At 52.6% G+C, this 12,054-nt stretch overlaps 1 protein-coding gene across 3 annotated transcripts in view; it reads right to left on the bottom strand.

Moving 5' to 3' along the window:
* Positions 1–12,054, bottom strand: part of ATP2A3 (ATPase sarcoplasmic/endoplasmic reticulum Ca2+ transporting 3) — a 61,550-nt gene that overhangs the window by 5,090 nt on the left and 44,406 nt on the right. Inside the window, exons 14-21 of one of the 3 annotated variants that reach the window (XM_064729075.1) lie at positions 11,267–11,602; positions 10,208–10,428; positions 8,987–9,189; positions 8,112–8,197; positions 7,340–7,473; positions 6,807–6,924; positions 6,053–6,174; positions 4,048–4,105 (exon numbers count right to left, since the gene is read on the bottom strand). In XM_064729075.1, coding sequence (XP_064585145.1) covers positions 4,048–4,105; positions 6,053–6,174; positions 6,807–6,924; positions 7,340–7,473; positions 8,112–8,197; positions 8,987–9,189; positions 10,208–10,428; positions 11,267–11,602 — 1,278 coding nt within the window. Of the gene's footprint in view, positions 1–4,047; positions 4,121–6,052; positions 6,175–6,806; positions 6,925–7,339; positions 7,474–8,111; positions 8,198–8,986; positions 9,190–10,207; positions 10,429–11,266; positions 11,603–12,054 lie in introns of all 3 variants that reach the window. The other 2 variants (XM_064729073.1, XM_064729074.1) reach the window with 2 other exon arrangements.

Raw genomic sequence — 12,054 nt, 5'->3', positions numbered from 1 at the left:
TCCAGCCTGAGGTGGAGCCATGTGGAAGGTGAGTAGGCAGGACCCTCCTCACTGCTCCCAATGAGGCATCATGCAGGGAAAGGCAGTGGCTCAAAGAGGAGAAGCTCACTGCATCCTCCCATCACCCCAGAGCCCCAGCCCTGCTGCAGCCAGAGACATGGACACTGCTCCATGGGCTCACACACTGCCCATGTACCACACCCATAAATCCCTTCAAAACAATGAGCAAGGACCAAACTTCTCATCACAGCCACCGTCCCAGGGCTGCCTTCCCACCTTCTCCCCCGCTCCAGATGGATGGGGTTGGACAGGGAAGGTAACAGGCAACACATGGCCTGCAGGAAAGTGATGGTATCCAGCTCAAACTCCATGTGAGCAGCCCCAAAAGCCCTGCCAGAATTTGACTTATAACAACTACATCCCAAATTTTCAAGCAGTTGACAGGAGTGTCCCTGATTCCTGAGGCAGTAGCTGCCCTCCAGCCTGGGGTAGCTTGGTTTACCCAGAACACATCTTTTTTCCTTAAAAATAACCCACCCAGAAGCAGCACTTGCTAAGGAGAGTTAGAAAAATCCCTTATCATGAATCTTTAGACTGTATTTCTCTCTCTTTCATCACTGCACACATCACAAAATACATCTCACTGGGGACTGCTGTTCCTGTGCTCTTGATAAATAAGGGTCCTGCCCGGGGTCACCCGTGGGGCTCTGTGCCTGCTGCCAGCCCTGGTGCCGACAGCTTCCAGGGGAATTAATAAATAACAGGCAAGGCAGAGGGAAAAGGCTTTTTTGCAACTTCTGCCAATTTTTTTTTCCAGTGCTGGCTGCAAAGTTCAGCCCTTGTGTGCTGGGATAAAATGGTTTGCTGTGATTGCAGCATCCCTCTGGATGACATTGAAGGCTTTGGTGTAAGGTGGCAACTGCACTGTACTAAATATCATTGCAATAATCAAAATTAATCTCCTCCCCACTGCAGCAGCCTCTCTTCCCTCTCCTCCAGCAGCTGAGCAGTCCCCACTGGGTGACACACCAGTGGTAACTTGCCAACCATGGCACTGCCCCTAAACACATCATCCCATGGCTGTGCAAACAGGGAGGAGGATGCCATGGCATGTGGCAGGGACAGGAAGGGGAGACATGGCTGCAGAGTTTAACTACTTCAAAAAGTTGCTCTCAGATCTCTAAAGTGACACAATCCTGGCATGGAGTGAGCCAGGTGTTTCTACCAGCCAAGGATCCAGCTCCCACCTGCATGGCAGCGTCCGTCTGTCCTTCCCTCACAGAGGTGACAGGAGCAGGGGGGATGCAGGACCTGTTTGCAGGGATGATGGGATGGTGACAGTCCCTCTGGATGCTGCCTCACACCAGGGGTGCCACTTGCAAACCAGCAACTGGACAATGTGAGCTCAGCTGTTCCAAGCTCTGCTCCCCACAGACAGCTGAGGCTTTTGGGGAGGTTTTTCCTTACTGCTTTTGACTTTCCTTAACAAGTTCCTTTAAAGGTGCTGCTAGAGAGATGCAGGCTCCCACTGCCAGCCCAGATCACCTCCTTCACCAAGGGAAAAGCTGCAGCCCTTGTAGCTCTGAAAACTGCACATCTCCCCCATCACACCAGGGCACCCTGAGCATCAGCTGAGACCCCAGACCCCAGGAGAAAACCAAAAGGGAAATTGTCCACCATCCCTTTGCAATACCAGGGCAGCAACACTGGCAGCTTCCTCTGCTCTTTCATTTCTAAAGCACGACACACAGACATGAAAAACAGGAGAGAGAGGGAAATAAAAACAAAAAGCGAGGCAGCAAGAGCTGTAAAGTCTCATGTGGATATTCCAGCACTGGAAGGTGCAGCACTGCTCTCCTGCCGAGCATCCCACAGCTCAAGGGACGGAAATTGTCCCCCCATCCCTTTGCAATACCAGGGCAGCAACACTGGCAGATTGCCTCTGCTCTTCCATTTCTAAAGCATGACACATGGACACACATAAAAGAAGAGAAAAGAGTGGGAAATAAAAACAAAAATCAAGGCAGCAGAGCTGTAAAATCCTGTGTGGGTATTCCAGCCCTGGAAGGTGCAGCAGTGCTCTCCTGCAGAGCATCCCACAGCTCCAGGGAATACTTGGCCCACGGGGACACATTCCTCTGCCAGCACCCAGCCAAGGTAGCTCCAGGCACACATTTCCCTACAAGGGCAGGCGCTCGCTCCCTGCTCTGCTGTGCCAGGGAGAGGATGGATGGCTGCCTCCTCTGCAGGAACACGGGCAGCTGCAGCAGCTCCTGGGCTCTTGGGGCACTTGCAGGAGCTTCCCTCGGGTGCAGGTGCGTGGGGGAAAATGAGGGTGAACAGCTCCTTTTTGCTATATGATGGAGGGTATTTTGTGTTGGGATATGGAGATTTTGGTCCCTGCAAATTTTGGGCGGTCTCAGATGCAGAGCTGTGTCTGCCCCTGGCAGGGAGTGTGATGCACTTGTCACTGCACTGCCACCTCTGCCAGCCACTCTCCTCTGGGAGGATGCTGAAGCCTAAATCTGGTGCCAGCTTTGCAGAGAAGTGCCCAAAGCTCCCTCAGTGGTGGAGATGCTCACCCCAGGGAGCAGCACCTGCACATCAGCTGCAGTGGCAGGAGACTGCAGGGCACTGTGCTGCCATGGGAGAGGGAACAGGGACCCACTGGGGACAGGAACAGGGTGGGATTGCCACTATACTGCACCTCCTGCAAAATGAGGTGCTGTTCTCACTGGGCACAAGGACAAACAGCTGCCTAAATGCTGATCTGCCACAAAAACCACCAGGTCAATCCCTGTGCATCCAAACTCCTGATTTTCAGTGGCCCTGCTGCTGTCAGGGCAGGCACATAGCTGTGCTGAAATAAACACCTGCTTTGTGATTTTGCCCCTGCTTTTACCACAGCAATGGTGATGCTCAGCACCCAGACAGGGCCTGCTGCTGGAACAGGGTGAGAACAACCACAGCAGAGCTCCAACACCTGTGAGGGGTTTGCTTTGAGATGGGGAACATGAGGAGGTGCAGGGGCAGTGCAGGAGGGGAGCAGGGTGGGCTCAGCAGTGGGCTGATGGTGCACAGAGGAACCTGAGCACTGGGGTTATCTCAGTGTCCTCCCTATATTTGGTACTTCTTGAGAACCACTTAGAAAAGAGACAAAGAGACTTCTGCAAGGCCTTGGCACAGATGCCTGGAAAGCTTCCTCCTGCATGCCACAGGATTCTGAGAGAACAAACACTTGAATGCATAGAGCATGGAAAATATCAAAGATACTACAGCAAGGGATCCCTGAGGGTGGTGAGCCCTTGTGAGCCTGTCAGTGTGAGACAGACCCTGAGAACATCTCCATGCTCCTGGACAGAACATCTGCAGCTCACACACAGCCAGCCTCAGCTGTGCATATTTTGTCACTCTCACATTCACATCATCTCCCAAAATTGAGACAGCAGAAACCTCAGAGGGGCCAGAGAGGAATGAAGGCAGCCAGATATGCAAAGGATGTGAGATGAAAGGCTGGATGTGAGCAGAGTGATGGGGGAGGGATGTAAAGCACTGAGACCACAGTGAGAACTGAGGAGTCTCAGCATTCTGCCACTTCAAGGGCAAGGAAAATCCAGCATAATGGAAACACAACTTATCTAAATCTCATCAGAGGAGAAACTTTTCCATGCAATTCCTGAATCAGCAGAACTCACAGCTATACATTTACATTCCTCAGCTGAACACCCTTGGCCATCCCTTGGAAAATCCCATGCTGGAGACCATTCCCAAGCCCTGTCTTGCAGAGACCAAGTGCTAGCCTGGCTCCTGGCCAAAACTGCCATCAAACAGCTACTTCACAGGTTTGCTAGGCCTTATTTTGGAGCAAACACAGAGACCACTGTGGGAAAGGAGATCCTGTCTGGGTAGAGTCTCTTGGCTCTATTATTGTATCTCTGTTCTATATCTAAGCCATGTTCACCCAGACATGTTCCAAGCAAGTCCCCACAAGACTGCAGGAAACACAGGGATGCAGCATTCAGGGATGAGACAGGTAAGGAAGCCAACCCTTGCTCTGGAGTCTTGCAGGTATTCAACTGGTGCTCCCCGCTCCACTTGGGTCTTACTGTCCTGAGAATGCCTGGCAAAAAAAAAAAAAATCACAAGACCACACATAAAAGTGGCTTTTGGAGGTATTTTCCTTTGCTTTTCAGAGGCCAGAGGAATCAGGAAGAGGAAGAGTTTCAATTGCTTCTTTCAAGTGTGATGATTGAATCGTGGTGATTTTGACACAGCTGTGATAGAAGTGCTGCATGGGAAACCCTGGATCCGTGAGACAGAGCAACCCATGGGCATCAGCAGCATCATGACTGTGGGGATGAGGGAAGCTCAGAGCACCTGAAACACTGGGAGTATGCCATGGGAGAAGAAAACTGAGCTGCTGTGCTGCTGTGCTGGCACTTGAGAGGATCGTGTGCCTACCAGAAACTTCACTGTGCTTGGAGCTGTGCAGGCAGAGCAAAGAAAAGCCCTTCCTCCAACAGTGCTGAGATTTTATAGAGAAATACAAAGTGTGGGAGAAAGACAGACTCAGCCTCAGAGTACAGATTGTGAAGTGAAGACGAAGGGCATGCATGGGATGCAGCATTAACCAGCTCTCCTACACCCCAGCCCGGTGCCGTGCTGTGGAATTGTTGCTACAGGCTTGTAATTGTGGGATAAAACAGACCTGGGTGTGTGATGAGAGATGAAACAATTCAATAAAAACAGGCTAGAAACACTTTCTATCTGGTTTGTAAACACAGGAGCCCTGCACCTCTGTTTCTCTGAGCAATTGCTGAGTTTCTGCATCAGCTCCACACAGGAAGAAAGGCTGACATGAGCACCACCTGCACACCAGGACACACTGATGGGGAGGGAGATCTGTTTGTGACCATTTCCTGTCTGCAATGTTTCCCCATCCCATATTTCCAGGTACTTGCAAAGCTCTGCTCTATGAGAAACCAAACACAGCTGTGACAATGCCCCAGAGCCCTCCTTGACAGGCTGGCCAGGCCTGCCTTCAGCCTGGAAAGGCAAGAGTGGCTTTGCACAGATTTCTGGGTTGTTATTACAGGGTGATGTGAAAAAGAGGGGCTTGCTATGACACAGGTTGCCTGAGGGGTGAAAAGATGGTTTGAGCAAGGTGATGGTGTGGAAGAAATCCAGTCCTCACACTCAGATTGTTCAGAGCTTCCCTGAGCAAGGACAGTGCCATTCCTGCCCTTCTTCTCCCTGCTATCACTGTCAGGGCAAGCTCACCCCAAAAAATGAATAAATAAATCCTATTTCTGGAGAGAGGCCACCCCTGTGGCAGGCACAGCACTGCTCAGCAGCCCTGGGAAAACCTGTGGGCTTAACTCAGCGCTGAGATATCCCCCACAGCAACATCTTCTGCAAGAAATGAAAGAAAAGATGATATCATCTCTCTGGAGGGCTGCCCAAAGACAGGCTGTGATTTACAGCATGGAGCCCAGGAGCACACAGGAACTGCTGCTCCAGTGTCACAGGAGCTGCTTCTCCTCTGGTTGTGCCAAGGGCTGCATCCTGAGAGATCCCTTTAAAGTGGGCAGCCACTTTAAAGCCAGTTTAAAACCAGTTTATAAGGTGTTCAGCTGTCAACAGATCTCAGCACAGAGGTTGCCAACACAAAATAAGGATGGACAGAGAGAGGTGGAAATCTGAGAGGAAAAAAGACAGGTTTCCTGTTACAAATCAGTGTTTGATTTGTTTTGCTTCATAAGCAAAGGGATCCAGTTCCTGGAGGTTTGAGAGGAGCTGAATTAATGACCTGTGGCAGGTTTAGCTAATGCTCCAGCTCCAAAGGGAGCATTTCAAGCAGATATAATCACCAAGTGCTCTGCCAGGCGTGGCACCAGGAAGGAAGGGAGCAGGAGAAGCCCCTCGGCACAGCAAAGCTGGGTGAACATGCAGGTGAGACATCACATAGGCAGAGGAGGTGAGTGAGGGGTCCACAAAACCCCCAGGAACCCCAAGCAAAGTGCCACCCTAAGCCAGGGGGTGCAGACCGTGCTCACCATCCAGGTGGTTGCGGGAAAGGTACTTGAGGCCTTCATCCAGCAGGATCACAGGCAGGGAGATCTTCATCACAACCACCCACTGTGGCCAGCTCAGGGGGGTCACCTGGAAGATGAGCTGCAGGGTGGAAAGGGTTGGACATGTCACTAGGAGAGCAGGTGGGATATTTCGCTGTTTTAGGGATCACATTGTTGTGGGGCAGAAGTTGAGAGAGGGTCATCACAGGTATAAAGAGGGAGGATCCAGACAGCTCAAAAAGGAGGATTTCTTCAAGTCTGTCATGATCCAAGGTGGGTTTTGGCCAAGATTAGTGAAAAATTAGGTTATTCACCCCTCCTGCAGATGGGGAAAGTGAGGCACAAGGCAGGACTGTGTGTTTATGTGTTCACAGGTGCTCAGCAGGTGACAAGGGACAATGCAACCTCCTGGGTACGGAAACACACTTCATCTTAAGCACCTTTGGGCACCAACCAAAGCATCCCCAACCTCGCAAAGGAAGGGGATCTCTCCTAAAGGGCTGAACCACCTTCTGGAGATATCTAGAGCCTTTGTCTTGCCCATAGGGAGAGCTTTGTACTCCTGCCTCATGGGGCAGAATGACTCCTGATTTCCATGCTGGGTTGAACCATGGGACCTGGCCCTGAGGGCACATTCTGGGAACATCCACCCGAGAAGTTTCCCGACCCAAAGATTGCTCCAGGGATGTCCTTGTCCACAGGAGGCACAGGGAGGTGACAGAGGGCACTCACAGGCATGGGCTTGACATAGAGGATGAGGAAGTGCAGGGCCATGGACATGATGATGGCCCCCAGCAGCCAGATGTTGAGCCAGGGTGGCATCCGCAGCAGCGACTGGTTCTCAGAGACACTGTGAAAGTGAAGGGACAAGGTTAGCCCCAGAAACCTCCCCACATCTGCCCATGCTGGGAATCTCATTTCCCTCCAACATGCAAGGCCATATGCTACATCCTTTCTTTTCCAGGCTGTTCATCTGCAGGCTTTGCTGCAAACTGGATGTGGATACAACCAGCAATGCATGGATTAGGGCTGATCATTAATGACTAAATCGCTAATGAATGCAGATCCAGTCCTTCCTTCACTGCTCCCAGGCACAGCACACTGCCTTGGAGCAGTTCCTCTATGGAAAACCCAGAGCTCCCCTCTGAGGATGCTCTGATCGGCTCTGCTGAGCCAAAGCAAAGCCCTCAGCCCACCCAGAGCCACTCAAAGAGACAGAATCAGTCACACACAGAGCAAGGAGAGCAGCCCTGTGGGCAGCACACCTGTTCAGAGCATTGCACATTTCGATGGTCACCAGCACAGACAGAGCCATCGTCGTTGGGTATCGCGACTCGAAGATCTCACAGTCAATTCCTTCAAAGATGGGGTTGTCCTCAGTGCACCTCATGAAGTTCCTCTGTCAGCACAGGAAACTGCTGGTAAATACATGGCAGAGCAGCAGGAAAGGCAGGAGAGAGGAGGTAGAGTGGACTGGTTGGGGGGCAGATGATGAACTGGCTGCTGTTAAATATCCCAGGGGTCAGAGCAACCAATAAAGGGCCTGAAGTGACCCAGCTTCTGTTGGGCTTGGGCTTTAGGGGTATGGCTGGGCAGTGCCTTGAGACTCTCAGGTGCAGTTAGGAAGGAGTTTGAGCACACACATGTGTCTCCATCAGAAATCCATCTTGCATTTCACATGCCATTGGGATGTGATGGCACGTGCTTTCCCCCTGACCTGCAGTTTTCACATTAGCTGCAATAATGTAATGTGAGAACAGATCCCTTCCAATATGGGATGAGGCACAGAAGCTACTTTCAGCTTCTCTGAATCTCTCTGAATGTGAAACTTTCCCTACCATGCTGGTGGCTGGCAGAAGCAAGGCTGGAAACAGCCTGAGTGAGAGAATTCGCTTCTGTTTTAAATTACTGTATTCTCCACCAGGAATCTGGGAATGCCACAACCAAAACAGAGGAAAGACAGATAAAAGACCCCAAGACATGAATGCACACCCTCACCCATCTCTGCAGCTGTCAGCCTGTTCCCTCCTGACTCACCAGCTGATGGAAGGAGACCTGTGGTCCCTCGGCGTCGTACAGGAACCACCAGGTTGCTGCGCCCACTGTGGCCAGGCCCACGTACACTGTGGCCAAGAGAGACACCCTTACCCCAGCACCAGACAGGGACCCCTGCTGCATTGTGATTTCAGGGTTTACCTCAGAACCTCAGGTCCCTCCCCTGATAATTCCCTCCCAGGTGTGTCAGTCATCTCTCCTTTCCCCTCCTAGCCCTGTCTGTCAGTCCTGGCATTCCAGAAGGGCACTGAGTGATTGGCAGATCCAAAGGATGCCCTCTACCCCTGGGGGGCATTGGGCCATCCAGGTGTCCTTTGTCCCTTTGTCTCTCCCCTCCTGTCCCTGCTTGGTGGCTCCCTGCCCCTTCCCTGTCCCTCTACCTGGGGTCAAAGGAGCAGCAACCACGGGCTCAGGGAGTTCTGTTGGTGCTGGTGCTGCATTCAGAGGCCTGTGGGCCAGAATAAAGCTCTGCATCCAAACCCTCCATCAGAACCAACTCCTTTCCTTCCCCATCGCCTTAAAGCTTCTCCACAGAGGGAAACCTGAGGAGCAGCCCCTGTTATGGGGGGAAGCTCCATCCCAGCACCACCAGACCTCCTGCAGGCCTGGACTTGTCCCCACGGGCCCAGCTGCAGCACCCAGGCAGCCAAAAGTGTCTGTGGGGTGAAACACCACACACCCAGCTGGCCAAAAGTGTCTGTGGGGTGAAATACCACAGTGCCACTGTTTGGTTCAGCAGTGAAGGCCAGACAAGCTCAGGCACGTCTCATCCAGCTATATTGGTAATATTCCAGTAGACCCCAGCCCAGGACAGCCCAGGCCCACCCTGACACACCCTCCCACCCAGCAGCACCCACCTCCCACAGCCAGGTAGCGGAAGAAGAGCCAGCCACTGATGAGGGGCTCCTTGGGGTTGCGGGGCTGCTTGTCCATGATGTCCAGGTCCGGGGGGTTGAAGCCCAGCGCCGTGGCCGGCAGCCCGTCCGTCACCAGGTTCACCCACAGCAGCTGCACTGGGATGAGGGCCTCGGGCAAGCCCAGGATGGCTGTCAGAAAAATACTGCAGAAAAAAAAGGGATGTGAAATTATACACGCTCTGGGCAGCTAAGGTTCTGTGTCATGCAAGGGGGAGAGAGCGTCTGGATCCAAAGCCTCAAACTGAATATTCACCCCAAGTCCTGCAGACAAACCCACAGTCCCTGATAAGGAACCTGAAGCCCAGCACTGAATTTTGCAGCTAAAATTTGATTCTGTTGCTATAAAAATCTGCTTTGCAGTTGTTACCCAACTATTGATGTCTCCAGGCCACAAAGGTTCCTGTGACAATGTTTACTGGGGTCTCAGGTGGAGGGAAGAGACAAGGATCTGACTCCATGTTTCAGAAGGCTTGATTTATTATTTTATGATATATATTACATTAAAACTATACTAAAGGAATAGAAGAAAGGATTTCATCAGAAGGCTAGCTAAGAATGGAATAGCAAAGAATGATAACAAAGGTTTGTGGCTGGGACTCTCTGTCTGAGCCAGCTGACTGTGATTGGCCATTAATTACAAACATCCAACACGGGCCAATCACAGATCCACCTGTGGCATTCCACAGCAGCAGATAATCAATGTTTACATTTTGTTCCTGAGGCCTCTCAGCTTCTCAGGAGGAAAAATCCTAAAGAAAGGATTTTTCATAGAAGATGTCTGTGACAGGTTCCCATTCCCAGCACAAACACCCATGCTGAAATGCAAGGGCAAAGGATGATCCCAAGGTTGTGCTGATGTTGCTGAGGCCTGGGAGGGATGGGCAGGGGCAGGGATAGCTGTGACTGGGTGATAGCAGCCTGTGTACAAATATCTGCGCCCGGATCAGGCACTTGCATGAGCTTAAATAGGCAATACTTTGACAGACAGGTCCTGCAGGATGGCAGGATTATAAAACTACAAAAAAAACTCCCTGCTCTTGGGGAATGAGACATGGTGCTGGGATTACAATCTGGGCACTACATGCTGCTGCCTGCAGATGCCCTGCCCCAGGGGATGTGTTCCCCGCCTGCAGCATGGTGCCCACTGTGGGAGGCTCTCACCAAACCACCTCCCCGACGTTGGAGGAGATGAGATAGCGGATGAACTGCTTCATGTTGCTGTAGATGGCTCTGCCCTCCTCCACGGCCGACACGATGGTGGAGAAGTTGTCATCAGAGAGCACCATCTCAGCAGCTGACTTGGCCACGGCCGTGCCCGACCCCATGGCGATGCCAATCTCTGCCTTCTTCAGCGCCGGGGCGTCATTGACACCGTCACCTGTCTGCACACAGCTGGGGTCAGCGTGGAGGGATTGTACTGCGCTGTGATGTCATGGTTTGACTCAGATAAACCGGGGTTCTCCCTGAAGATGCCCTCCCAGGTGTGTCAGTCACCTCTCCTTTCCCCTCCCAGTACTGTCTGCCAGTCCTGGCATTACAGAAGGGCACTGAGTGATTGGCAGATCCAAAGGATGCCCTCTACCCCTGGGGGGCATTGGGCCATCCAGGTGTCCTTTGTCCCTCCCCTCCTGTCCCTGCTTGGTGGCTCCCTTCCCTGTCCCTCTACCCGGGGTCAAAGGAGCAGCAACCACGGGCTCAGGGAGTTCTGTTGGAGCTGGTGCTGCATTCAGAGGCCTGTGGGCCAGAATAAAGCTCTGGATCCAAACCCTCCATCAGAACCGACTCCTTTCCTTCAGCATCACCTTAGAGCTTCTCCACAGAGGGAAACCTGAGGAGCAGCCCCTGTTATGGGGGGAAGCTCCATCCCAGCACCACCAGAGCTCCTGGAGGCCTGGACTTGTCCCCATGGGCCCAGTGCAGCACCCAGCCAGCCAAAAGTGTCTGTGGGTGAAACACCACACACTCAGCCGGCCAAAAGTGTCTGTGGGGTGAAACACCACACACACACAGCCAAAAGTGTCTATGGGGTGAAACACCACACACCCAGCCAGGCAAAAGTGTCTGTGGGGTGAAACACCATAGTGCCGCTATTTGGATCAGCACCAAGGGCCAGCCAAGCCCAGGCACGTCCTGTCCAGCCATACTGGTATTTACTCCAAAAGGATTGAGCAGGGTGGGGAGGAGGGGACAGGGGCTGGCAGGGTGTCCCTGAGGGCTCACCATGGCTGTGATCTCGTTGAAGGACTGCAGGTACTCCACGATGCGGGATTTGTGCGCCGGCTCCACGCGGGCGAAGCATCGCGCCTCGCGGCATGCCTGGCGCTGTGCCTCGGGGGGCAGCTCATCAAACTCTCGGCCCGTGTAGGCCCTGCCAGACACGTCCTCGCTCTCAGAGAAGATCCCGATCCGGCGGCAGATGGCCACCGCCGTGCCCTTGTTGTCACCGGTGATCATGATGACGCGGATGCCGGCCTTGCGGCACATCTCGATGGACGAGGTGACCTCTTTGCGTGGAGGGTCCAGCATCCCCACGCAGCCCACAAAGGTCAGGTTGTTCTGGGAGGGAGGAACACACCCCACACCCACGTTAACCCCTTGGGATGCATCCACTTCCATCCCTGCTGTGAAACCACCCTGGGCTTCACTGGGTGAAGAAACTTCCAAGAGGTTTCTGTAATTTATGGTATAAATAGGTAGGAATTTATGGAATTCCAACACACCCCCTATAGCAAGCCCCACCACCACAACCAACCCTATCCCAAGGCCATAACCAACAACATCCCAGTTCGCCCACTCTTCTGGGTAAGGATCCACTGAATAAGCAAACACTACCAACATCCCCCCTAAATAAAGCATAACAAGCACCAAAGACACAAAGGAATCCCCCAAACTTGCCAGCCAACCACACCCTGCAACCGCGGCTACAACCAGCCCCAGCACCCCGTAATAAGGGGAGGGGTTAGATGCAACTGCCAACCCCCCTAAAACAAAGCACAACCCTAAAAATG

Source organism: Zonotrichia leucophrys, chromosome 19 (genome assembly GCF_028769735.1).
Source record: "Zonotrichia leucophrys gambelii isolate GWCS_2022_RI chromosome 19, RI_Zleu_2.0, whole genome shotgun sequence".
Taxonomy (NCBI): Eukaryota; Metazoa; Chordata; class Aves; order Passeriformes; family Passerellidae; genus Zonotrichia; species Zonotrichia leucophrys.
The sequence above is the reverse complement of the archived record's forward strand: the minus strand, read 5'-3'. Positions and strand labels throughout refer to the sequence as shown.